The sequence below is a fragment of the Xenopus laevis genome, chromosome 8S (genome assembly GCF_017654675.1).
Source record: "Xenopus laevis strain J_2021 chromosome 8S, Xenopus_laevis_v10.1, whole genome shotgun sequence".
NCBI lineage: Eukaryota > Metazoa > Chordata > Amphibia > Anura > Pipidae > Xenopus > Xenopus laevis.
This window is the reverse complement of record NC_054386.1, coordinates 81,325,605-81,352,800: the sequence shown is the minus strand read 5'-3', so window position 1 is coordinate 81,352,800 and position 27,196 is coordinate 81,325,605. Positions and strand designations below refer to the sequence as shown.

Sequence of the window (27,196 nt, the reverse complement as noted above, 5' to 3'; positions counted from 1 at the left end):
ATAACAATATCTCCACAGATAGCATAATAAATTAAAAAAACATCTTTTATTTTCTAATGTTTAATAGAGAATTTAAAAGAATCATTTTTCCCATTAAAGTAATGGGCAAAGCAATCTTCATACAAAATGAACTCAATTTGATTATATTATATATTGGGACTGTATATACTGACCCATTAAAGAATTCATTGCAAATGTTATAAAGTTGTCTATGGATTTCTAAATAATATTCAAGCCATTTAACTTGCTCTCACAAAGCTGCAACACTTTATTATCAAGTACTATCTGACCTTTTCCCACATTGTCCAGTCTGTCACTTATATTCGGGGTTGGAATCTGTGAAATATCATCTTCCCAAGTAAATGTACCTTAATCACGGAGATACAATCTTCACTAAAACCCCAGGTAACAAACCCATGTTCGGTAATACAGATACTTCCAAATTCTGCAAGATGGAAATAAGAATTCTTCAAAGGAAACTATTTTCTCCTTTAGCACACTTTTCTTCAGGAATATGGTCTGGCAGTGGGTTCCAAACTCCCAGTATGCTCCGTTCATATAATAGAAATCCAATAAATGCTTGAACATGTATTTACAAAAAAACCTTAACCCTCTCAACCCTCCCATGGCAGTGGCTTAAAGAAATAAAAGTAACTCCCCTCCATATACCTTTTCAATACCATGTCCCAAGATTTTACAAGACTATACCTGGATTACACTGTGGTGACAGTATATAAGGTACTTCATTTTGATGAGCCCGGCAGTGTTCTTGTACAATTTAAATATAGTAACACTGCAACAGGCAATGTGCAATACTCTCATGGGGGGGGTGTAACTATACTCTCCCCCCCATAACATTCCTTTAAAGGAACAGTTCAGTGTAAAAAATAAAATCTGGGTAAATAGACTGTGAAAAATAAAAAATGTTTCTAATATAGTTAGTTAGCTAAAAATGTAATGTATAAAGGCTGGAGTGACTGAATGTCTCACAGAACAGAACACTACTTCCTGCTTTTCAGCTCTATTGGTTTCCACTGATTGGTTACCAGGCAGTAACCAATCAGGAAGTTGCGTTTTGGCTATTAGTTTAGACATCCAGTCACTCCAGCCTTTATACATTATATTTTTGGCTAACTAACTATATTAGAAAAATTTCTATGTATTTACCCAGTTTTTATTTTTACATTGAACTGTTCCTTTAAATTCATAAGGCCCTGGCAGTGTTCTGTACATTCTCTCTATCATGCTGTATATATAAATTCTAAATAGGTTCTTGTTTTGGTTTGATAATTTGGAAAACAATCAATAATCCTGTTCTTTGTGCATTTATCACTGCACGCATGTCTTACATATTCAGTGAATCTAACATCTGGCCAGATCCAACACAGAAAATTTTTAGGACACAAACATGATTTTCATTCATTAGAAATAACACTAATAAATGCTACTTACAATAATACACAATGCATAATAATTCTTATAACTGCATCGATTCTACAAGAGCAAGTCCTGTCTGTTACAAACCTAAAAACAACCCCAAGGCATTTGCGCAGGATATAATTAATCTGTATCATGCTGAATGCTATTGGGTTTGCCCAAATTACTGCCCTTGAGTTACAAGGCTGTGTACTAGTAATGTCAACTTTGACGCTGGCGCCCATTACAGTCAATGGGCGTCCGTCAAAATTTTTTCTACGCAAATTTGTTCCATTTCAGTTCGGCACGAATTTTGCATCAAAATGGGTACCCTCGTCAAAGTTGACCCCATTTAGACGCTGGCGACAATAAACGGATGCCCATTGACTGTAATAGGCGCCTCTGGCGACGGTTCCGACAGCAGCGTGCATTAGGCGCTGGCGACAATAAACGGATGCCCATTGACTGTAATGGGCGCCGGTGTCACGGTTCCGACGCCAGTGCCCATTTAGACACTGGCGACAGTAAACGGATGGCCATTGACTGTAATGTAATGCTGGCGACGGTTTAGACGCCGGCGTCAACGGTTTTCCGACACCGGTGCCCATTTAGACGCTCGCAACAATAAACGGATGGCCATTGACTAATGGGCGCCGGCGATTGACCATCCCTTTATTGTTGCCAGCGTCTAAATGGGCACCGGTGTCGGAAAAATGTTGACGCCGGCTTCTAAACTGTCGCGAATTTTCGCAACAAATTCACAAATTTATTCACCGGCAGCGAAATGGCCAAATTTGCCGTGATTTTGCGCCTGCCCAATAAATTTGCCCATCACTGCTGTGTACTACTCTATACTACTCTATACTACTCTGTACTACTCTATATTAATGTCATTGGTTCTCAAAACCTTGACATAATTATTTGTACCCATGTGTCTGTGCTCTCTTAGCAAATGACCCCCTACTGGCAGTTTCGAGAGGCACCAAACAATCTTTTTGTGCAGAAGTACATCTATATATTGGCAACTGTATAAGAATTAGATAGAAACCTGAACTTCCACATGTCCATTTGTAAACCTAATGCATTGGCACCGTGGAATCCCAATCTGGAATTGTCAGAAATAGATTTGATCCTAAATGTTCATCTTCATTGTAAACAAAGTACACTGGTAACAAAGTATCCATCCCATGCTGGAACTGACAGCAGTGATCAGGTGAATCAGTGGTGAATCTGAAAAAGTATAATAAAAAGGTGTGAGAGGGAATAACAAGGGCGAATCGGGAGAATAATACAGAAAAAGAGGAGAAATTTAAGTGGGAGATAGTTGGAGGAAAAGAGAATATACAGGCAGAAGGAAGATTAAAGTAAAGTACTGAAGGATGAAAGAGTGTGGTGAGTGGATTTCAAGTAGGAACAGCACAAACCTCACTCTCACAACATGTCTCTCATGACACCTCCCTGGCTCAGTCGCTCTTGCAGCCTCTTGATTGTATGGTCTCTGTTCTGTGCTTCCTGCAGCAGCTTCTAAATATGTCAGAACCAGATATCAGTGACTGGATGTTCTGCTATTTACCATTTACATATTTAGGTAGGAACATCTAAGCCTTTGCCTTTAAAGGGGAACTATACCCTAAACATGTATATGGCTAGAAATGCCATATTCTATATAGTGAACTTGTTGCAATAAGCCTAAAGTTTCAGCTTTTCAATAGCAGCAATGATTCAGGACTTCAGACTTGTCACAGGGGGTCACCATCTTGGAAAGTGTCTGTGACACTCACATGCTCAGTGGGCTCTGAGCAGCTGTTGAGAAGCTAAGCTTAGGGCTCGTCACTAATTATCCAGCAGAAAATAAATTTGGCCTGTAATATAAGCTGATGCTACAGGGCTGATTATTAAATTCTGATGCTAGTTGAACTGGTTTCTGTGCTGTCATTTAATAATTATCTTTATTAATTACTAATCAGCCTTATATTGTGACATTTCTATTCTATATGTACTGTATATTGTGAGTGGGTCCCTAAGCTCAGTAAGTGACAGCAGCACAGAGCATGGGAATCAGCAGAAAAGAAGATGGGGAGCTACTGGGGCATCTTTGGAGACACAGAGCGTTATTGCTTAAGGGCTGTAGTTTCCTTGGGCTGGTACAGAAGCCCAAAATATAATGTACAACATTTATAGCTACTTCTTTAGTTCAGCTTTAGTTCTCCTATAACCTTTTGCTGAAACATACATGCTCACAGCAGTGCTCCACCAGGGTCACAAAAGAGATAAATAACCATGGTCACTCCATTACCTGTGTGGTCCTATCCCTTTCTCTTGCTGTGCCCTGAAGTTTAGCCATTTCCTCATGTGCCAGTTGCATATCACACATATATCTCTGTCTCTCTGCCCTAAGTTCTGCCTCGCACAGCCGCAAAGCCTCACGTAGAGTGTTTTTCTCCTGTGCTCCAGCCTGAAGGCGCTGTTTACAGTGCTGCAGCTGATCCTGGAATGGAAAGGTTTTATGACAAGATTATGATTTGTATAATACATGGGGTTAACGAATTAGTACTGCAGCCTACATTTCTTTAAGGAATAAGCCCCTAAAATATATTCCTTGGTGTTTGTAAAAAAAAAGTGAATTAGGAAACTGAACACAAGCCATAAATTAGGGGGCACATTTACTAAGCTCGAGTGAAGGATTAGAATGAAAAAAACGTTGAATTTAGAAGTTTTTTTTGGCTACTTCGACCATCGAATTGGCTACTTCGAATCAAACGATTCGAACTAAAAATTGTTCGACTATTCGACCATTCGATAGTCAAAGTACTGTCTCTTTAAAAAAAAACTTCGACTTCCTACTTCGCCACCTAAAACCTACCGAGCACCAATGTTAGCCTATGGGGAGCTTCCCCATAGGCTTTCTAAGCAATTTCTGATTGAAGGAAAATCGTTCGATCGATGGATTAAAATCCTTCAAACTAATGATTTCCCCTTTCTTTAAGGAATAAGCCCCTAAAATATATTCCTTGGTGTTTGTAAAAAAAAAAGTGAATCAGGAAACTGAACACAAGCCATAAATTAGGGGGCACATTTACTAAGCTCGAGTGAAGGATTAGAATGAAAAAAACTTGAATTTCAAAGGTTTTTTTTGGCTACTTCGACCATCGAATTGGCTACTTCGACCACGACTTTGAATCAAACGATTCCCCATAGGCTTTCTAAGCAATTTCTGATCTAAGGAAAATCGTTTGATCGATGGATTAAAATCCTTCGAAATGTTCGATTCTAATGATTTGCCCTTTGATCGAACTAAATGCGGTAAATCCTTTGACTTCGATATTTGAAGTCAAAGGATTTTACCTTGATGGTCAAATATCGAGGGTTATTTAACCCTCGATATTCGACCCTTAGTAAATGTGCCCCTAGCTGTTTGTTGACAAAGGCATCAGGTACTGCCCATGCAAAAACGGGGTTATGACTAGTGATGGGCGAATAAATTCGGTACAAATTTGTGGCAAATTTCCACGTTTGGGCGCTGGCGAATAAATTTACGAAACTGCCGCAAAATTCAAAAAAAATGTGGACGCTTGTCGGAAAAGTCACTCGTGTCAAACCCATCACACGTCAATATTATCCGGACGCCCATTGACTTTAATGCGGCGTCAGACATTGACGCAAGCATCAGAATTGATGCGGGCGTCAAAATTTGCGAATTTTTCAGAGAAGCAAAACAAATTCGTCCATCGCTAGTTATGAGAACTTACCTGCAGCAGAGTCTGGCTTTCATTGAGATCATTCAACAAATCCTGAATGTCTTTCTGGTGCTGAATACTCTGTTTCTGACTGTCTGTGAGTGACTGGGACACAAGAGAACTTTTTTCCATTAGCTGAGTCAGTAGGGCTTCAGTAGGGGAGACACCAGGGAGCATCCCATCTAGATCTTCCAGCCCCTGAGAGAGAAGCGAATCTGCAAGTGCCTAGGAGATATGTACATGTATAATTTACTAATAGGAAAATGACAAAATGTGTGGGGCTGGTTAAGGCTGAGAAGTAGTGAAGTGAGAATCGACAAAAAGTCGCCCCGCACCCACCTGCTTCCAGCCCCTACCTGACCAGCACTTCTGTTTATAAACCTGCACCCGACCAGTCCAACTCTGATGTAAAGAAAGGGGGAGGTGGGGTACAGGTGCGCCTATAAATGGTGGCTGCCAGAAGGCAGCACAGTAAGGTTTCCCGCACAACCCGCAAAAATGGTTCTGGCTGGCCTGCACATCGCTATATGTAAGGATTGGGCCGGCCTACACATACCAGGTACATGTAAACATTGATTGGCAAATTAATACTGCAAACACCATTAATTGAAACAAGATGACATCTGCTATGTTAGGATATATATATATATATATATATATATATATATATATATATATATATATATATATGTTTGTAGATGGCATTTATGTTCAAAAATCGTGAGAGATTACATTTGGTACATTTGGACTTGGCTTAGGGTTAAATCAGTTTACCCAGATCTCACCTCCACATCCTGGTTACTGCTACAAAGTGCTCCCTGCACGGCACTGATCAGTGTATCTTTCTCTCGCAGAGCAGCCAGGCGCAGGGCATCTTGGGAGGCGGCAGATCTGACAGCGGATTCTAAACTTATTTTCATTTGCTGAATTGAAAATTCCTTTTCACTCAGAACGTCTCGCAGATCCTGGCAGATAGGGATTAATGTTATCAGTTTACAATTCGCTCAAGTTTACTAAATCACTCTTGGCATTTTCACACTGCGAAGGGGCAGATTTATCAAGGGTCGAAGTGAATTTGAGGGAATTTTCGAAGTAAAAGAATTCTAAATTAGTAATTTTTTGCATACTTCGACCATCGAACAGGATACCACGACTTCGAATTCGATTCAAAGTAAAATCGTTCGACCATTCGATAATCGAAGTACTGTCTCTTTAAAAAAACTTTGACTTCAATACTTCGCCAAATTAAACCTGCCGAAGTGCTATGTTAGCCTATGGGGACCTTTGAGAGCATTTTTCTAAGTTTTTGGAAGTCAAAGTAAAATTGTTCGATCAATGAAATCCTTCGAATCGTTCAACCACAGGATACCCAAATTCCAGTGGCGTAGCTACCGGGGAGGGGTGCAATTGGGCCAGGGCCCCCAGCAGCTCGCGCGCCACTCTGCTCTAAGGGAGCAGAGGGGGGCGGGGCCCGGCTGCACGTCCCACGGCAGGGCCGGCCCCCTCTAGTTACGTCTCTGCCAAATTCGATGAAAAAAACTTCGACTTCGATATTCGAAGTCAAAGTATTTCAATTCGATGGTCGAATTTCTAAGTATTTTTAACTTCGAAATTCGACCCTTGATAAATCTGCCCCTAAATGTTCATTATTAATACATTCATCTCTTAACACAATGCTCTCACAGTAATGGTGTCCTGGTTCCCTCGCAGCACTCTCGATAGGCGCGCCAAATCCTCTTCTCTCTCACGCAGCTCCGTCTTTAAGCAAATGGTTTCTTCTTTGTTCTGATGCACATTCTCTTTTAATTCTTCCTGTTCCGTCTGCACCAAGACCAAGAAGGAGAATCAGAGATGAGAGCTCATTAAAGAATTTTTGGTAAGGGTAATTGTTACGGAGCATTTTTCCCATGGTCCTGAATGAATAGTAAGGGGTTTACTCTAATTTAGAAACCTATCATAGGAACATGAAAGAGCACAAGCAAATTAAGTGAGTGTCCAGAGTCACAACAAGCTGCCACAGGCATTTAAGCCAGACTCTTTAAAGGAACAGTAACATCAAAAAATTAAAGTGTTTTAAAGCAATAAAAATATAATAAAGTGTTGCCCTGCACTGGTAAAACTGATGTGTTTGCTTCAGAAACACTACTATTGTTTATATAAATAAGCTGCTGTGTAGCCATGGGGGCAGCCATTCAAAGGAGAAAAGGGCTCAGGTTATACAGCAGATAAGCTCTGTAAAACATAATGGTGTTATCTGTTATCCGTTATTTAACCTGTGCCATATAGCCTTTTTTCAATTTCCACCATTGCTATATATAAGTATATAGAAAATAGATTCTTAAGTGGCAGCTTGCTTGTTTGGCTGATATAAAGACAGTGCTTTGTTGAGATAGCACACAAAGGTGATTTAGTAGTTTATAAATATTTATCTATGTATATTTTTTATAAGAAAGCGTTAAATGATTTAGTATCATAAATTAGTATTGTTGATTTTGAAATTTGTTATTTAATAATCTTTGGGCCACAATATAGTATGTGCAAAGGAGGAGTTTAATATTGTTGGACTTTTGGATTTATGAGTAGGTGATCCTCCTTGCAGCTTTGCAGCAACTTTGAAGTATTATTCCCATCTATATAATTAATAAAGCACCTTTTAATAAAGGAATGTTGTTCTACTGTGTAAGCAGACCTTGTGAGGTTATAATATGGAAACTCACCTACAGATTGCGGTTAGATGGTTAAAAGTGAATGTCAAATTTTGTAAACTTAAATCAGTGTGGCTAGATGCTCTGCCAGGCTTGTATTTAAAATATTTATTTGATTTTCACAATAAACCATAAAGACAGTATGGCAACAAGTAGAATGCAGAAAAAGAAAGCAATTAGTACAATGACACAATATTCAAAATGTAGAACTTACAATGAAGTATTATATAAAAGAAATGAACAAGAACTAAAACTAACTAAACCAGTGGATACAAAGACAATCATAAAAGAAAAGAAAGAAAGAAAGAAAAATAAAAAGTCCATTGTCCTCGGAAATGTCAAATACAAACCTGCAATCTAATTACAGTTGAAGGGACTCTGCCAGGCTTGTAACAATCAACGTAGTCACTAATGACTAAACTATGCCAGGTTCTGTCGGTGGTACATGCAGGTTTGTTCTCTCATTGAAGACTAAAATTGCAAATTTCAGGCTTTGCATCATGATGGAAGTTGCCATGATGTACTTGAGAGTCTGTCTCGGACAGCAGCTCCCTAGAAATTCAGTTTTTTTAAATTGGAATGTTCTACTTCAGCTCCTAAAATGAGGCAGGGGAGGGTGTGTCTGGTGAGGATAGGTGGCATTGGAAAGTCTGCCTCAGAAAGCAAGGGGTGGATCATATGACAACCCACAGAGCTTTTACAAAGACGGAAACAGTTTTTGTCAATGTAGCTACTGGAAAGAGTGCAGGACAGCAGACTTACTTTTCTCCACAAACGCAGGAGGAGGAAAGTGGATGCACCCTGGCTTTTTGGTATGGGCATATTAAGACCACATCTAGAAAACACCAAAGCACCCTGCATATAAGATCCTATATGTGTAATATTACTTAGAGATTAAATGGGTTGTTCACCTTCAAACACTTTTTTCAGTTCAACTGGTTTCAGATATTAAGAGCTCTTACAGACGAGAGTTTTTACCTGCGCTCCCCTGCGTTCCGTTTTTCTGCATTCAGCCGCAGGGGAGCGCAGGAATAGACGCATTACATTTTTTCCAATGGGGCTGTACACAGGCGTGTGCAGGAAAAATGCAGCATGTTGCGTCTCAATCTGCGTTCGGCGCCTACACGCGCCTGTGTGAGTACAGCCCCATTGGAAAAAATGTAATGCGTCTATTCCTGCGCTCCACTGCGGCTGAACACAGAAAAACGGAACGCAGGGGAGCGCAGGTAAAAACGCTCGTCTGTAAGAGCCCTAAGACGTTCAGAAATTAAGACTTTTTTAATGTTAAGTGTCATTTTTCACCTTCTGAAGCAGCTCTGGGAGAGGGGGTCGCCGACCCTGTAAACTGTTCTAAATTGATACATTTAGTTGATACATTTCTCATCTCTGTCCCTGCAGAGCAGAATCCCTGGGTTTCATTACAGGCAGCTGTTAGAATTGATACAATAGTTGCTAATACTCCAGAGATGCTGCTGAGAAATGGATCAACTAAATGTTGCAAAATTGTAATAGTTTAGAGTCTGCACCTGAATTACTGAGCTGCCAGACTCAAACAGAGACACAAACATTCAACTTTAAATTTAGATTTTGGAAAAACAGTAAAAAATAAATAATGGAAAGTAACTGAAAAAAAGTCTTTATTTCTGGGGCACAATCTAAAAACAACTGAATTAAAAAAAAAGTGTTTGGAAGGTGAACAACTAGGGATGGGCGAATTTGACCCGTTTCGTTTCGCCAAAAATTTGCTGCTGCCGAAATGTCTATGGGCGGCACAAAAAATGTTGTCGCACGGTGCCATACAATTCTATGGGCGTCGTTTCTGTGGCGAAACAAGGAGAAAAAATTCGACCATCCCTATGAACAACCCCTTTTATTGTTCTAAATGGATACATTTAGCTGAGTTATCTTTGTCACTGCTGAGCAAAATCCCTGAGTTACATTAATGAGAGTTGTTAGAATTGATACAATAGTTGCTAATATTCCACAGATGCTGCGGAGAAATGTATCAACTAAATGTAGGTTCAGAATCTGCTCCTGGATCACTGAGCTGCCAGACTGAAACACTAGAGACGTAAACATTCAACTTTGGGAAAACGGTAAAAAATAAAAAATGGAAAGCAATTAAAAAAAGTCTTTGTTTCTGGTGAACATTCTGAAAACAACTGAACTGAAAAAAAGTGTTTAAAAGGTGAACAACCCCTTTGAGCAAAATATGAAGTGAAATATTATGGCCAGGCCTAACTAGTAATGTGATTATATTGCGCAGTGCTGTAATATTGTGTCACCATAATTTACTGCTTTGTACTGTTGGTCACCTTTAGCTTCTTCTCTTGTTCCCTTAGCTTCTCAATAAGGGTCACCACATTGCCATACGACGGGTCGGATTCCACTGGCAGGGACAGCAATAAAGTCAGGCAGTCCTAAAGGAAAAATATAGGAGTAAATCCCTACCACTATAACCTTTAGGGGCACATTTATCAAGGGTTGAATTTTGAATTTGAAAAACTTCAAAATTCGGATTCAAAAATGAACTGAAATTAAGTCAAAGGTTTTTTTTGGCTGAATAGGTCAGTTTTCGATCGATTAGGTCAATATTCGGCCGAATTCGAATTGTATGAATCAAAGTAATATCACATTTGAATCAAAGTTTCCCCCCAAAAAAAACTTTGATTTTTCAAAGTCCACCAATTGACTTCAAATAGGTTCTAGGAGGTCCCCCATAGGCTAAAACAGCAATTCGGCAGGATTTAGATGGTGAATGGTCAAAGTATAATTTTTAAAGAGACAGTACATGATAAATTTCGATATTCAAATTTTTTTGAATTTGGACTATTCCCTAGTTGATGTACACAAAAAAAATTCAAAAATCCTCATCGACCTTTGATAAATCTGCCCCTTAATGGGATGTTGTCACTGGTAATAACGCTAAAGTACACAGATAAAATAAAGAGAATTGATTGCATAACATGAATTAGTAAAGCATTAAAACAGTAATAAAAGCATACAAATGACAAAAAAATTTAAAGCAATGCAAAATCATCTAAAGTTGATGGATTATAGACAGACATGACATGGAATATGTTGTCTGGAAATACTGCGGAGTTGTGTTACTGTTTTACAGAATATTTTATATTACAGCCGCCTGTTTGCCTAAATATACGGGAAAAAAAGAATATATAGCTGTGACCTTAAAACTGTGTGGTTAAAGGATCAGTAACATAAAAATTAAAAAAATTAGTTTCTACTTAACAAAAAAAAAACCACCAAGGCAGTTTTAACTTAAATTCGCAAAGTCTTCATTACTTGCCGATTCTCTGCTTGCGCTCCTCTTCAGAAATAGCGACAGGGCGATGATCCATCGTGCGCCGCTCGATTTCTCCCCCCTGGCTATCTCCTAAAGAAGGCAGGGAGGAGAAATCGAGCGTCGCACGATGGATCGTCGCCCTGTCAACGTTTCTGAAGAGGAGCGCAAGCAGAGAATCGGTAAGTAATTTCTTAATAAAGACTTTGTGAATTTAGTGTTTAAACTGTCTTGTTGGGTTTTTTTTTTCATTAAGTAGAAACGAATTTTTTTAAAAAAAATTTTTATGTTACTGGTCTTTTAAATGGGAAGTAGTCAAAGTGGGAGTGGCCTACTGAAACGTATGGTAACGATATGTTAACCTTACTGTTATTTAAGAGTTTCAACCAGCAACATAACTAAACCCCTATAGACCTGATGCAAATATTTACACCTGCTCTGAGGTTTACAGCACCTCCACAGTCTCCGCCAGGGTCCCCATAGGCCTAGATGAGGTTGCACCCAACCTCCAGGTAGTTCTACCATTGGTGTCTGCATATATCTGCATACTCCTCTTAGCAACAGGAGCTTAGGATTCCCCTGTAGTTTAGTACCTTCTTACTGCCACCATCACTGGTGATCAGGTTGTATCAGTCTAATATGGTATCCCGCAGCATTTATATATCTTCTGGGGGTTTTCTACCCACCTAGTGGACCCAGGGTAGGCCACTGCAAAGAGCAAAGTAAACCTCTGCAGGACTACTCAGTAGTTGATGCACATATCCATAAAGGTTTCAAGTATACACAGGGAAGACAAATCATACAATAAATATACACAGAGTTCATATCAGCACAAAGAGCTTTATGTGCTATGCGGTAAGAGACACAGTGGGAAGAAGTCCCTGCCCCGTAGAGCTTACAGTCTACATAATAATATACAATTATACACATTATGTTGTCTTTTACATTATAAAAATGTTAGAATAAGAGGGTGTCATAGAAACGTAATAATTCATATTGTGTTTCATATATTCCTGTCCTGGTCTGTATATCTTTTTACTGACCCTCCACAAAGAGAGAAATCTTTACTTGCAAGTCCTTATACTCTACCCACCTCCAGGATTTCTTCCTTAACGTTTAAGGCTTTCAGCAATTCCTGGATCAGTTCCTTCTGTTCTTTGAAAGACTCCTACAGTAACATAGACAAACAAAGTGATTCATAGTTACACAGTTGATATAGAAAACTGCCCATCAAGGACAAATCTTCATTATAATCTCCAAGCATATACACTACTGGTCAAAGGTTTTTGTAGAATTGAAGCATGAGCGAATTACACAAATCCAATTTACAGAATTGCAACTAATTCCTGAAAAATATAAAACAAATGACAAACAGGCTAAAAGGAAAAACAGGCTAAGTCTTGGACTGACCAAAACAGCCACCTTTGGCCGGGAACACATTCTATTAACTAAAGAATCAGGTGTTTGTCTGAAAGTTAACACCAACACTATTGCAGCAGTTCTCATTCATGATCTGTGAATCAGTTAGCTGGCTTTTCTATCTAATTCAGGGCTTTCCAAAAGGTAGATCGGGACCTACTGTAATGGAGTCTACTGACCTGCTCCAAGATGGCGTCCAAAATGGCGATTCCTCTTCCCTGCACATGGCTCCGGGTGGTCGCAATCATCCTGCATCATCTCCTTCTTGCCCTGTGATTGGTCGCCGGCGACGGAACGGACGCCGGCGTCAGAATCGGGCGCCGGCGTCAAGGCGTCAGCGTGGGGACGCTGGCGTCTGCGTCTGACGCCAGCGCGTCAATTTTGGCGCCAATAGACTGGACTATAAAGACCCTCATTTCCATCCTGACCTTGCCCAATTATAGGTCTATTTCATATAGTTCCTGGGTGCGATATATTCTGTTTTGCTTATCCGTGTTTGAACCTTGCCTGTTATCGACTTTGAATCTGTACTGCCTGTCTTGACCATTCTGCCTGTTTTACGACCATTCTTTGATAAACCCTTTTCTGTACCGCGAACTTGGATTGTTGCCTTCTCTTTGGTCCTTACTTCAACTGCGCCTTCGGGCATTACAGTATAATTGGGCCATGGACCCCTCGGAGGAGGCCCAAGTACCCCTCGATGTCGGAGGGGCCATTCGGGGATTGGCTTCTCGCATGAAATCCTATGAAGCCCAGCAGTCTCAAATTGGCCAGGCAATTGATGTTATCCTGGAGAAATTGACTGCCATGTCTCCAGCGGCTCCTGCGGCTGTGCCTGTTCCTGCCATTCCTGCTCCTCTCCAGGTGTCTGAACCTCGTGTTCCCGCTCCACCTCTTTTCAGCGGAGACCCAAAAGCTTGTCGTGGTTTTATTAACCAATGTGAAATTCAATTCACTCTGCAGCCAGGCCAGTTCGTCTCCGAGCAAGCCAAGGTTGGTTTTGTCATCTCCCGTCTGCAGGGGAAGGCTCTGGAATGGGCGTCTCCCCTTTGGGAGAAGAGAGACCCGCTGATCGACAACGCCGGGGCCTTTCTCCAAGAACTCCGGACGGTGTTTGACGCTCCTGGTCGTACTACTGCAGCCTCGGCTCGACTGTTCCAGCTTCAACAAGGCACTCGCTCAGTTCCCGAGTATGCCATTGAATTTCGTACCCTGGTGGCAGAGACCTCCTGGAATAACGATGGTTACCACGCGGCCTTTTACAACGGCTTGGCTATACGCATTAAGAATGACCTCGTTTCCCGGGAAATTCCTTCTCGGTGGGAGGATCTGGTGGCCTTGGCGGTGAAGGTGGATACCCGGCAGAGGGAGTTCCAGCTTGAACTCGACCGAGAGCGTACAAAGAGGTACCCCCGGTTCCAACCTTCTTTGGCCCCCCGCTTCCAGAGACCCCTGCTTTTCAATCCTGTTCCCCCTGAGCTTCCTCCTGCTCCTATGGATTCTGCTTCTTCCTCCTTGCCGGCTGAAGAACCCATGCAGATTGGGCGGGCCCGCCTGTCCGAACAGGAGAAACTCCGGAGAAGGGCTGCCGGCCTGTGCCTTTACTGTGGGGGTAAAGCCCACTTTGCCCAGGAGTGTCCAGTGAAGCCGGGAAACGCCAAAGCCTAGGTAAGCTCGGGGAGACTTACCTGGGTGGGATTTGTCATTCTCCCCATTCTTCTACTCTACGTTTCCTTCTTCCGGTGCAGATCCAGTTTGGCTCTTTAAAGTTTTCCTCACAAGCCTTTCTAGATTCCGGTGCTGCAGGAAACTTCATGGATCGATCCTTTGCAAGACGTCATTCCATCCCTCTCCAACCCTTGGCAGTTCCTCTTCGTGTCCTGGCGATTGATGATCGTCCTCTGTCGTCTGCCTTCGTCTCGCATTCTACTCAGGAACTTTCTTTTAAGGTGGGCACCTTGCATTTGGAGAGATTATCCTTCCTCCTCATTGATTGCCCTTCCACTCCGGTTGTCCTGGGACTGCCATGGTTATGTGCACATAATCCAGTCATTGACTGGTCCACATTGCAAGTTTCCAGATGGAGTCCTTTTTGTTTACAGAACTGCCTACCCACTGTTCCGGTTGTCAAAATTTCCTCTGTGTCCTCTAATTCTTCTCTTCCCTCTGTATACCAAGCATTTGCCGATGTGTTTAACAAGTCTTCTGCTGAGATTCTTCCTCCCCATCGGCCTTACGATTGCCCAGTGGAACTTCTATCCGGCTCTATGCCCCCCAGGGGCCGCACCTACCCACTCTCTCCTTCGGAAACTTCTGCTATGAAGTTATACATCCAGGAGAATCTTCAGAGAGGATTCATCCGTCCTTCCACCTCCCCTGCCGGTGCAGGTTTCTTCTTTGTTGAGAAAAAGGATGGTAGTTTGCGGCCCTGCATCGACTACAGAGGACTCAACAAGATCACAGTTAAAAACAGGTACCCTCTTCCTCTTATTTCTGAACTGTTTGATCAACTTAGGGGTGCCAATATCTTTACAAAGCTGGATCTTCGGGGGGCATACAATCTTATCCGGATCCGTGAAGGGGACGAGTGGAAGACCGCCTTTAATACCCGTGATGGACATTATGAGTATTTGGTCATGCCCTTTGGTCTCTGTAATGCTCCTGCGGTCTTCCAGGAGTTTGTTAATGATATTTTTCGGGATTTGTTGGGTCTATGTGTGGTCGTTTATCTGGATGACATTCTTGTTTTTTCTAAAGATCTTTTGGAACATCGTGCCCAAGTACGTGAAGTCCTCTCCAGACTAAGGAAGAACAATCTCTTTGCTAAATTGGAGAAATGCACTTTTGAAGTCTCGTCTATTCCTTTCCTTGGCTATATCATTTCTCCTCTAGGTTTCAAGATGGATCCTGCCAAGGTGTCTGCAATCCTGGACTGGCCTCTTCCTACTAGTGTCAAAGCCATTCAGAGGTTTGTCGGCTTTGCCAATTATTACAGACAGTTTATAAAAAATTTTTCTTCCAGACTTTCTCCAATTCTGGCCCTGATTCGTAAGGGGGGCAAACCTCAACACTGGTCTCCTCAAGCCCTGGAATCCTTCAAGTCCCTCAAAGAGGCCTTTTCTTCCGCTCCAATTCTTCGGCACCCAGAACCTCTACATCCCTTCTTCATGGAAGTCGACGCCTCTGATGTCGGAGCTGGAGCAGTTTTATCACAGAGATCCATTTCTGACGGTAAACTCCATCCTTGTGCGTTCTTTTCTAAAAAAATTTCTGCCCCAGAACAGAACTATGATGTGGGGAATCGTGAACTACTTGCCATCAAATTAGCCTTGGAGGAATGGAGACACTTACTGGAGGGTTCTTCGGTTCCTGTGACGATTTTTACCGACCATAAGAATCTTGAGTTCATCCAAACCCTCAAACGCCTGAATCCCCGGCAAGCCAGGTGGGCACTTTTCTTTTCCCGTTTTAATTTTGTCATTACCTTTCGTCCTGGCTCCAGAAACAGGAAGGCCGATGCCTTATCCAGAAGCTTTATTCCCGAAGATTCTGTGTCCGAGGAACCTGAACCTGTGGTACCCTCCATCAAGATTATTGCTGCCTTGTTCCCTTCCTGTGCCTCCCAATTGTTGTCCGCTCAAGATTCTGCTCCTGCGGAAACTCCTCTTGGTGTTGCTTTTGTCCCTCCAGAATTTCGTCTTGCTATTTTGTCTCAGTCTCATAGTTCCAAACAGGCCGGACATCCTGGAATTCAGAAGACGACCGAGCTCTTATCTCGTCTAGTATGGTGGCCAACCTTAAGAAAGGACGTTAAAGATTTTGTCTCCTCATGTTCCACGTGTGCTGTGTCTAAATCCGGACATTCTCCTCCCAAGGGTTTTCTTCTTCCACTGCCCATCCCATCTCGACCCTGGACTCACCTCGCCATGGACTTTATTGTCGATTTGCCCATTTCCTCCGGCCACACTGTCATTTGGGTTGTTATCGACAGATTCAGTAAGATGGCTCATTTCACTCCTCTCCGCAAACTGCCTTCTGCTCCTGAACTTTCAGAACTGTTTATTAAACATATTTTTCGCCTCCATGGCTTCCCAGCAGAAATTGTGTCCGACCGTGGTCCCCAATTTGTGTCTAAATTTTGGAGGTCACTGTGTAATGCTTTAAATATCTCTCTTCAATTTTCTTCTTCTTATCATCCCCAGTCCAATGGTGCCGCTGAACGTGTTAACCAGGCCTTGGAGCAATTTCTTCGTTGCCATGTGTCTTTGTGTCAAGACGACTGGTCGGACCTTCTTCCCTGGGCGGAGTTTGCCCATAACAATTCTTTACATTCTTCTTCCCAGAAATCTCCTTTCTTCTGTGTGTATGGCCGGAACCCATTGGCATTCCCTCAGGATCTCTTACTCACAAATGTTCCTGCTGCTAATGATCAAGCCGCTCATATGCTGGCCATCTGGCAGGCCACCACTGCTAATCTGGAAAAGAGTTCATCCTCTCAAAAGAAGTTTGCCGACAGGAAGAGAATTGCCGCCCCACCCTATGCTCCTGGTGACAAGGTCTGGTTGTCTACACGGAATATTCGCCTCAAGATTCCCACTCCTAAGCTTGGCCCCAAATTCATCGGTCCCTTTCCCATCATCGAGGTCATCAACCCTGTGGCAGTTCGTCTTCTTCTTCCTCCCGAGATGCGGATCCCTAATGCCTTTCATGTGTCTCTCCTTAAACCTGCAGTGTCTTCCCCCTCTTCTTCTTCCACAGCTCCTGTTGTTATCGATGACCATTTAGAATTTGAAGTCAGCAGGATTCTGGACTCTCGTTTTTCCAGGGGCGCTCTCCAGTACCTTGTCGAATGGAAGGGTTTCGGTCCCGAGGAATGCTCTTGGGTGAAAAAGTCGGATGTCCATGCCCCCATCCTTGTTCGCAGGTTTCATAGGCAGTTTCCTTCCCGTCCTGGTCCCGGTGGTCCTGAGGCCCCCCCTAAGGAAGGGGGTACTGTAATGGAGTCTACTGACCTGCTCCAAGATGGCGTCCAAAATGGCGATTCCTCTTCCCTGCACATGGCTCCGGGTGGTCGCAATCATCCTGCATCATCTCCTTCTTGCCCTGTGATTGGTCGCCGGCGACGGAACGGACGCCGGCGTCAGAATCGGGCGCCGGCGTCAAGGCGTCAGCGTGGGGACGCTGGCGTCTGCGTCTGACGCCAGCGCGTCAATTTTGGCGCCAATAGACTGGACTATAAAGACCCTCATTTCCATCCTGACCTTGCCCAATTATAGGTCTATTTCATATAGTTCCTGGGTGCGATATATTCTGTTTGCTTATCCGTGTTTGAACCTTGCCTGTTATCGACTTTGAATCTGTACTGCCTGTCTTGACCATTCTGCCTGTTTTACGACCATTCTTTGATAAACCCTTTTCTGTACCGCGAACTTGGATTGTTGCCTTCTCTTTGGTCCTTACTTCAACTGCGCCTTCGGGCATTACACCTACCAGTAGACCTTTAGCTGGTGATCAGAAGATCTCAAGACACTGTCAACAAACATCTTGACTAAATCACCCATGCTTTTCATTTTGATATGTATTACATCAAAGGGGTTGTTAACCTTTAAATTAATTAGTATATGTAGACAATGATATTCTGAGAAAATTTGCAAGTCATTTTTTATTATTTGTAGTTTTTGAGTCATTTAGCTTTTTATTCAGCAGCTCTCCAGTTTGCAATTTCAGCAATCTGGTTGCTAGGGTCCAAATTACCCTAGCAACCAAGCACTAATTTCAATTAGAGACTAACAATACATTTCTAGCTCCCCATAGATGCAAAGATTTTTCTTGCCGAAGACCGATTTTACCGAAGTCTGACCAATCCTTCAAAATTATCGTGCCGTTAGTGGGATTCGAACGATCATACATCATACAATTTTTCGGCCGACATCTGTCAGGAAATTGATCGGCCAGGTTAAAAAATCTTTGTCTGTCCCAATCTCTCTATGTTTGCAGGGCCAAGCAGGCAGCTTCCCTTTGTTTTCCTGGCAAATTGGTCTTAAAAAATCTTTACATCTATGGCCAGCTTTACAGAGCATTTGTTTTTATATGGGATCAGTGACTCCCATTTGAAAGCTGGAAAGGTCAATCCACATTGAATTGGCTTGGTGAGAACAGAAGATTTTGGTTAAGAACTTCGAATCTCTGCATTTTGAGATGTAGTCTGTTTGCGACAAGCCGATTCAATGCAGAAAAGAGAGGCTACTGCCCATGGTAGGATTGAAATCAGCAAACAAATGGTGCAACAGGGGGCAGTTCCAAGCATTTTAAGGATAGACCAAAATGCCCCAAACTGGTTTTGAAGCCACTCAGGGTTTATACTTTCATAGGACAACTGAACTGTACCTTATGATCCTGGTGATTGTTTGCTTGCAGCTGACTTTGTAACCATTTAATTGTATCCTGGATGCGCTGAGCACGAGAGACTTGAGACCTGCAGACCTGCAAGAGATAGTGAGGTTATATATAAGCACAAAGAGAAAGGACAATATGAAGCAATGCGGAGATGCTCACCAGATACTGAAATGAACCCAGATTGTTACCATTATTTTTTTTTCTCCACCAAATCAAAGTAGGAGAGATGGTTTGTGATGAACATAATTTTGCAGATGGCTTGTGATGAACTTAATTTTTGCCATTCGCTTAATCACAAAAATCTATGATTTTTGGTATTTCTTAAGCAACACAGAACAAATAGGGTGACTAAGGCTATTTCATGCATTGAGAGGTAAATAATTAGATTAACAGAATGTTTGCCCTGTTTAGGTCTAGAGATGTCGCGAACTGTTCGCCGGCGAACTTGTTCGCGCGAACATCGGGTGTTCGCGCTCGCCGGAAGTTCGCGAACGTCGCGCGACGTTCGCCATTTTGGGTTCGCCATTGTTGGCGCTTTTTTTTGCCCTCTCACCCCAGACCAGCAGGTACATGGCAGCCAATCAGGAAGCTCTCCCCTGGACCACTCCCCTTCCCTATAAAAACCGAAGCCCTGCAGCGTTTTTTCACTCTGCCTGTGTGTGCTGAAGAGATAGTGTAGGGAGAGAGCTGCTGCCTGTTAGTGATTTCAGGGACAGTTGAAAGTTTGCTGGCTAGTAATCGTTTTGATACTGCTCTGTTATTGGAGGGACAGAAGTCTGCAGGGGTTTGAGGGACATTTAAGCTTAGGTAGCTTTGCTGGCTAGTAATCTACCTTCTACTGCAGTGCTCTGTATGTAGCTGCAGTGGGCAGCTGTCCTGCTTCTGATCTCATCTGCTGACTGCTGCAATAACAGTAGTCCTTGTAAGGACTGCTTTTATTTATTTTTTTGTTGTTTTACTACTACTACTACTACTACTACTATAAGAGCACAGTGCTATTAGTCTAGCAGTGTTGGGGAGTGGGACTGGTGTGCTAATCTGCTGCTCCTAGTAGTTCAGCAGCACCAACTTTAATTTTTTTTTTTAATATTCATTTTTTTTTTATTTTACTTTTTTTTATTTTACTACCGCTGTAGTAGTGTATAAGTTGACCTTTTAGGCATTATTTGCCCTGTAGGCATTATTTGCACACTGTTTTCTTCAACCCGCCATCGAGCTGTGTGACCTTGTTCCCATTCTGTCTAAATATCCATAATATTACCGTCTCCAGAAAAAACACCGGAGTCACTTTTTTCAAGCAGCCATAATATATTTTACGTAATCCGTATCCACCGCTGTAGTAGTGTATACGTTGGCCTTGTAGGCATTATTTGCACACTGTTTTCTTCAACCCGCCATCGAGCTGTGTGACCTTGTTCCCATTCTGTCTAAATATCCATAATATTACCGTCTCCAGAAAAACACCGGAGTCACTTTTTTCAAGCAGCCATAATATATTTTACGTAATGGCGAAAAATGACTATTTTCAGCATTTATATGGCATATTTTTTCTGGCAACTGTGCTTCAGTGGCTGCGTCCAAAAAAACTGGGCAAACAATGCCTACAAGGTCAACGTATGGCAGTTGTTTAAAGAGAACAGTAGATTACTAGCCAGCAAAGCTACCTAAGCTAAAATGTCCCTCAAATCCCTGCAGACTTCTGTCCCTCCAATACAGAGCAGTATCAAGCAGATTACTAGCCAGCAAACTTACTATCATCTGTCCCTGAAATCACTAACAGCTCTCCCCCTACACTATCTCTTCCAAGCACACACAGGCAGATTTTTCAGATACATTTTTGCCCTTGATCCCCCTCTGGCATGCCACTGTCCAGGTCGTTGCACCCTTTAAACAACTTTAAAATCATTTTTCTGGCCAGAAATGTCTTTTCTAGATGTTAAAGTTCGCCTTCCCATTGAAGTCTATGGGGTTCGCGAACCGTTCGCGAACCGCTCGCGTTTTTGCGCAAGTTCGCGAATATGTTCGCGAACTTTTTTTCCGACGTTCGCTACATCCCTATTTAGGTCAACAAATAACAAAAAAACATAGATTTTTCATGATTAAATCTATTATAAAATATGTCCAGCACAAGCCCTAATCATTGTAGTCATGTTGAACAAAGGGGTATACAGCCCTTTTAAAGGGGTTGTTCACCTTCTACTTTTCTCAGTTCAGTTGTTTTCAGATTGCTCACCATAAACAAAGACTTTTTTCAATCTATCAAAACTTTTATTTTTTACCGTTTCTCCAAAATTTAAAGGGATCCTGTAATCAGAAAACATGTTTTTTTTTCAAAACACATCAGTTAATAGTGCTACTCCAGCAGAATTCTGTACTGAAATCCATTTCTCAAAAGAGCAAACAGATTTTTTTATATTCAATTATGAAATCTGACATGGGGCTAGACATTTTGTCAATTTCCCAGCTGCCCCTGGTCATGTGCCTGCACTTTAGGAGAGAAATGCTTTCTGGCAGGCTGCTGTTTTTCCTTCTCAATGTAACATAATGTGTCTCAGTGGGACATGGGTTTTTACTATTGAGTGTGGTTCTTAGATCTACCAGACAGCTGTTATCTTGTGTTAGGGAGCTGCTACAGCAGTAAAGAGTGGTTGAAGTTTATCAGAGCACAAGTCACATGACTTGGGGCAGCAGGGAAATTGACAATATGTCTAGCCCCATGTCAGATTTCAAAATTGAATATAAAAAAATCTGTTTGCTCTTTTGAGAAATGGATTTCAGTGCAGAATTCTGCTGGACCAGCACTATTAACTGATTCATTTTGAAAAAATGTTTTCGACAGTATTCCTTTAAGTTTAAGTTCCTGTCTCTAGTGTTTAAGTCTGGCAGCTCAGTGATCCAGGAGAATTTTGAAAGGTAAGGGAGGAACTCCATGGGTGGTTTCAGAGCGATCCGACGCTCTGCGCAAAAATGCAGGCGTCAAGACGGATGCGACGGAAATAAGGTACGTGATGGAAATGTCGGATGAAGTCGCAGCGTTGATCTGACGTGACACGACTGCCGGATGCAGATGTAGCATGTAGAGTCTGCATCCAACAGTTGTGGAGCGTCGCATCAACACTGAGACACCATCCGACAATGATATTACTTACCTTTTTCCCGTTGCATCAGACGTGATGCCTGCGTTTTTTCGCAGAGCGTCGGATCGTCCCGAAATCGCACGTGGAGTTCCTCCCAATTTGCTGCATTTAGTTGCTACAATCGGTTGATCGATTCATCAGCAGCATCTGTGGGATATTAGCAACTATTGTATCAATTTCAACAGGTGCTTTTTAGTGATGGGCGAATTTACCCGGCAGGTGCGAATTCACAGCGAATTTCCACGTTTCACCGCAGGCGACAATTCCGGCGATGGTGACAATTCTGATGCCGGTGACAAGTAAATGGACGCTTATTGACTTCAATGCACATCAACTTGTTGCTGGCGTCGGAATTGTCATCGGGTCGGAATTGCCGCTGGCTGAGAAACGCGGAAATTCGCTGCGAATTTGCAGCTGGCGAATAAATTTGCCCATCACTAAAAGGCACCTGTTTGAATTGATTTTGATGCCCGTGAATTGACGACGGAGTCAAAATTTGCTTTTTAGTGTATTTTTCGGTGAAACTAAATGGGACAAATTCAAATTCGCCCATCACTGGTGCCTTTAATGAAATTCAGGGATTCTGCTCAGCAGGGCTAAAGATAACAAATGTATCAACTATATGTATCAATTTAGAACAGTTACAGAGTCGGCGACCCCCCCCCCCTTTGTCAGAGCTGCTTTAGAAGGTGAAAAATGAAACTTTACACTTCAATATTAGAAAAACGGTCACATATAGAAAATAATAAGTAATTGGAAAAAGTCTTTCTATTTCTGGTGAACAATCAGAAACCAAATGAACTGAAAAAAGTGTTTGAAGGTGAAAAACCCCTTTAACAATGAGAGTGAATTATAAAAGGCATAGTAAGAATAACTGAACACTATTAAAGCTTATTTTAAAGTCTAATGGAATCATAAAATAAGTTAATCTAAGTTCAATTAAAAACCTGAATAAAACAGAAGTTATTCTGCCTTTCGACAAAGTTTCTCACCTCAGGCTCAATTCCCATAAATGCATCCATGTCTTCTTCAGTCTCTTCTCCTAAGGACTGCTCTAGAGTCTCCTCATCTTTGTTTCTTATGCTTCTGGTCTCAGCAATCATCTTTTCATAGCTACCCCTCTTCCTCACTGGAATTCTGCTTTGGGCAGGAGTTTTCACAGGGCTGTATGTTATCTCCTTCAAACCCTTCAATGCCTCCCGTAAAACGGGCTTAGAAGAAGGGAAAACTGGAGGTGAATTAAAAAGAGGGGATTGGGGCTCCCAAACCCCCCCCATTTCATCTTCCCCTGTAAAAGAGAGTCCATCTAGGGATGAGGTGGAAAATGACAACAGGGTCTCTCTGCTACTCTCCCCGCAAAAACTTCCCAGTGATTTACTCCGATGTAAACTAGATAGATCCATTTCATCTCTACTATGTTTCCTCCTTCGAGGAACAGTGCACACAGTTTCATAATTTGAATCCGAAACCCTCCAGGAGGAACAGTATCTGCATTTGTCTCCTTTGGCACAGCGTGAGCATGTGTCACTTCTATCTTCCCACCAGCTTTCATGCTCCCACGTTGAGCGGTCCTGCTCCAAAAGTTGATGGTATAACTTTGTAGGTGTCCCAGAAGTGAGAGAACCTAGAGAGCCATGGTACGAGTTTTGCTGGCCAGGAAAAGGGGAGCCAGGGCATAATAATTGGTACCCAGGAGAAAGGGGCCTACGGTGTAACGGATGGTCAGTAGAACACAGCTCACTGGTCAAGCCATAATATCCATGTCTATTTCTGTTTTGACTGTGCTCCTGGTAGTCAGGAAGAGGGAGGCCCCATGCCCTGGCATGAATACTACGCAAGGTAAAGGAGAGCTTCTCTCTTTCAGCAAGTAGACGTGTAGATCTGCGTTCACACAGCTGTCGCATGCGAGACATTACCAGGTCGTAGCGATGATAAACATTGAGTGAGTGGCAGCACTTCCCGCAGAGAAATTCTGAATCTTCTGGTGATCCTTTGCTTCCATGAGATCTTGGGGATCTTCTAGGTGGGGTCCTTGAAATAGGAGAACCCATAACATGGTTATAGATGGCAGAAAGGGAACCAGAACCCCCAAAAAGCCATTTGCGGCGGGACCCGCGAAGGGGGTTGGCACACAGGCGGCAGTGATCAGACATGGCTATCAGATGAAAGATTAAGATAAAACATCAATAAACAACTATCCTTACAAATAGCAAAAAAAGACCAATATAAGTGACAAAAAAAAAAAAAGTGTACAAGCACATTAAAAATAATAAAATATTTTAATTTCTGTCATTATGGATTTGTCAGTAACTGCTTTATCAGTTCTATGCCCATGCACACCATGTTGGTCTGGCACACAGTTTGAACCAATTTGTTGGCCTGACATCTCTGGGCTCCACATTTGATAATGAAATACATTCTAGTTTGGCCTCCACCTCGTCTTTCTATTATCTGCTATACATTGAATTACATGCATGAGCTCACAAAGGTATTAAACAGCCAACAGGAATGTACAAATGTGAACCAGCAAATGTATTAGAATAATTCTCTAAACCCAACTACAGTACAGGATTTAGAGGGATATTGGTAAACTGGAGAAGTGGGACGAGGCCAATCAGTAGCTCAAGTTTTAATAAAATAATAATTGTATTCAATACATTTATTTAATAAAATAAAATGTATTAGGACATACAAGAAGCCTAACCCATTTGGTGCCTGAATGGGCACTTACTCATCTTATACCATATATTACTATATCTATACTCATATTGGTACACTGGCTTGTATCACGTCTATCTCTCAGAGAATGTTTCATAACAACTTGTGGTTACGATATAAATATATTTATAAACAATATGCACAGTTTATGGGAAAGACTAGACTGGGCGGATTAATGCACAGGCTACCCTAGACTATATCCTATGGTATCTATTTTTATTTGTGCTGCTGGTGCACCTGCTAGGAGATAAAGGTAGGCAAGGCATGTGTGTGCTGAGATGTGGCACGTGCAGATCCAGTCATTTTATTGGTGTGCACCAAACCTGACCCAGTGTAGGGAGATTGAGTGCACAAGTACCTGGATCTGCACCCATCCAGACAGTAGTAGCCTAGCCTGGCTGGTAAAACTTATGGTTGATCCCAATGTTATTAATAGGGAAAAAATATAAATATATGCTGCATTTTACTTTCTGATTATGCTCCTGAATCTGTTGTTTGTGCTTCTCTTTACATGACTAATCCCATGGAAATTTCACAGTAAACAATGATTTAAAACTATCTAACACTAGATCTAACAATACTAGTTATGTGCAATGTCAGTACAAGGGGGAGGGCAAAGTGCTTACTTGTATGGCTGTGAGAGATTCTAGTTAAAACTCTGGATCTTCCCTTGGAGAATCCCCCGCTCCAGGCTCTCAGCCCCCTATAAACATGCACTATAACAGTGATCCCCAACCAGTGGCTCATGCTCTCCAACCCCTTGGATGTTGCTCCCAGTGGCCTCAAGGCAGGTGCTTATTTTTGAAATCCAGGCTTAGGGGCAAGTTTTGGTTGCACAAAAACCAGGTGTACTACAAAATAGAAACTCATGTAGGCTGACACTCCACATAGGAACTACCAAATAGCAAATCAAAGCCCTTATTTGGCACCCCAGGTACTCTTTTCATGCTTGTGTTGCTCCACAACTCTTTTTACTATTGAATTTGGCTCAGGGGTAAAAAAGGGTTGGAGACATCTGCACTATAGCCTGTTAAACATGTTCTAAAGCTGGAACCTGCCCTTCCACTGACACTACCCCTCCCTCTGAGTCATTCCTTCGCTAACTGCAACACTTCTTTAGTTACACATGAGTTTCCCTGGCTTGTCCTATATGGGAGCCTGGATAGGGCTAAGCCCACCTCTCTACTACACTGCCTCCCACCATCCCATGATGTCTGCCAGTCACACAGCCTTCCCAGACAAACCACTTCCCTGTCACATGATGGCTGCTGCCTGTCACATTCCGTACTTTGCCGGCTGTTCCATTCCACCACAGGGTCATGCTTGAGACTTTAACCCCTTGCACAAGTTTCCATGTAGCCCAGAAAGCAGAATGAGCCTCTCACCAGTGTAATTTCTTTGTGTCTCCCTTGGGTGCCAGTAGCTCACCTCTCAGCCCAGGAAGCTGGCGGATGGTTCTGGCCACAGTATACACAGGGGAGGGGCTGAGGTGTGCACATACCTGAGCACACTTAACCCTGTCAGTGCCGGAGCCACAGAAGGAATTTTGCTGAGCTCCAGTGGTTTGAAAAGTTCTGAGAGTTCCAGGGAAGAGTGACAGTGTATGACCATTTTGGGTAGCAGGTTTGAGAGGAATGTTTCTGCGGGCACCATAGAGGCAGCCAATAAACAGGAATCCAGTGACAATGACACAGTGTCACTTTCAGGGTCGTAACTATAGGGGAAGCAGACCCTGTGGCTGTAGGGGGGGCCAGAAGGTATAGGGGCCAATGAGGCCCCAATTCATATACAGTTTCAAACAAGTCAACTGCTAAACATTTTGGGGGCCTGAAAAATAATTTGCTGTGGGTCCCAGTTATACCTAGTTATATCTCTGGTCACTTCCATACATTAATAATGACTAGCACCAAAATAGTCACCATGGCTATATAATGCCCCACACGGGGCTTAGAAGGCTGTTGCCGACGGGGTTATTTGTTCATTCAGCCTGCAGCCTTGCAGCTGTTAGACTACAAATCCCAGAATGCTCGGCACAAGAGCTATAATTCAACTACAGCTGGAGAGAAGTAGCATGGAACACCTTTGAGTTAAAGGGGTTGTTTACCTTTGAGTTAACTTTTAGTATGATGTAGAGAGAGAGATGTTCTGAGACAACTTGCAATTGGTTTTCATTTTTTATTATTTGTGTTTTTTGAGTTATTTAGCTTTTTATTCAGCAGCTCTTCAGCTTGCAATCTCAGCAATCTGGTTGTCAGTGTCCAAATTCCCCTAGCAACCATGCATTGATTTAAATAAGAGACTGGAATATGAATAGGAGAGGACTGAATAGAAAGAGGAGTAAAAAAAATTAGCAATGACAATAAATAA

At 42.3% G+C, this 27,196-nt stretch overlaps 1 protein-coding gene across 1 annotated transcript; it reads right to left on the bottom strand.

Moving 5' to 3' along the window:
• Window positions 1-27: 27 nt before the first annotated feature.
• On the bottom strand, window positions 28-26,285 carry LOC108700229 (myosin-J heavy chain). Its single transcript, XM_041575247.1, has 11 exons — window positions 26,258-26,285; window positions 23,104-24,266; window positions 18,966-19,061; window positions 12,253-12,327; window positions 10,174-10,278; window positions 6,837-6,974; window positions 5,939-6,118; window positions 5,166-5,378; window positions 3,713-3,904; window positions 2,841-2,940; window positions 28-2,646 (listed from the first exon to the last, which is right to left on the bottom strand). Exons 2-10 carry the CDS (start codon window positions 24,262-24,264, stop codon window positions 2,848-2,850), a joined length of 2,253 nt encoding a protein of 750 aa, XP_041431181.1. The 5' UTR covers window positions 24,265-24,266; window positions 26,258-26,285; the 3' UTR covers window positions 28-2,646; window positions 2,841-2,847.
• Window positions 26,286-27,196: the final 911 nt, after the last annotated feature.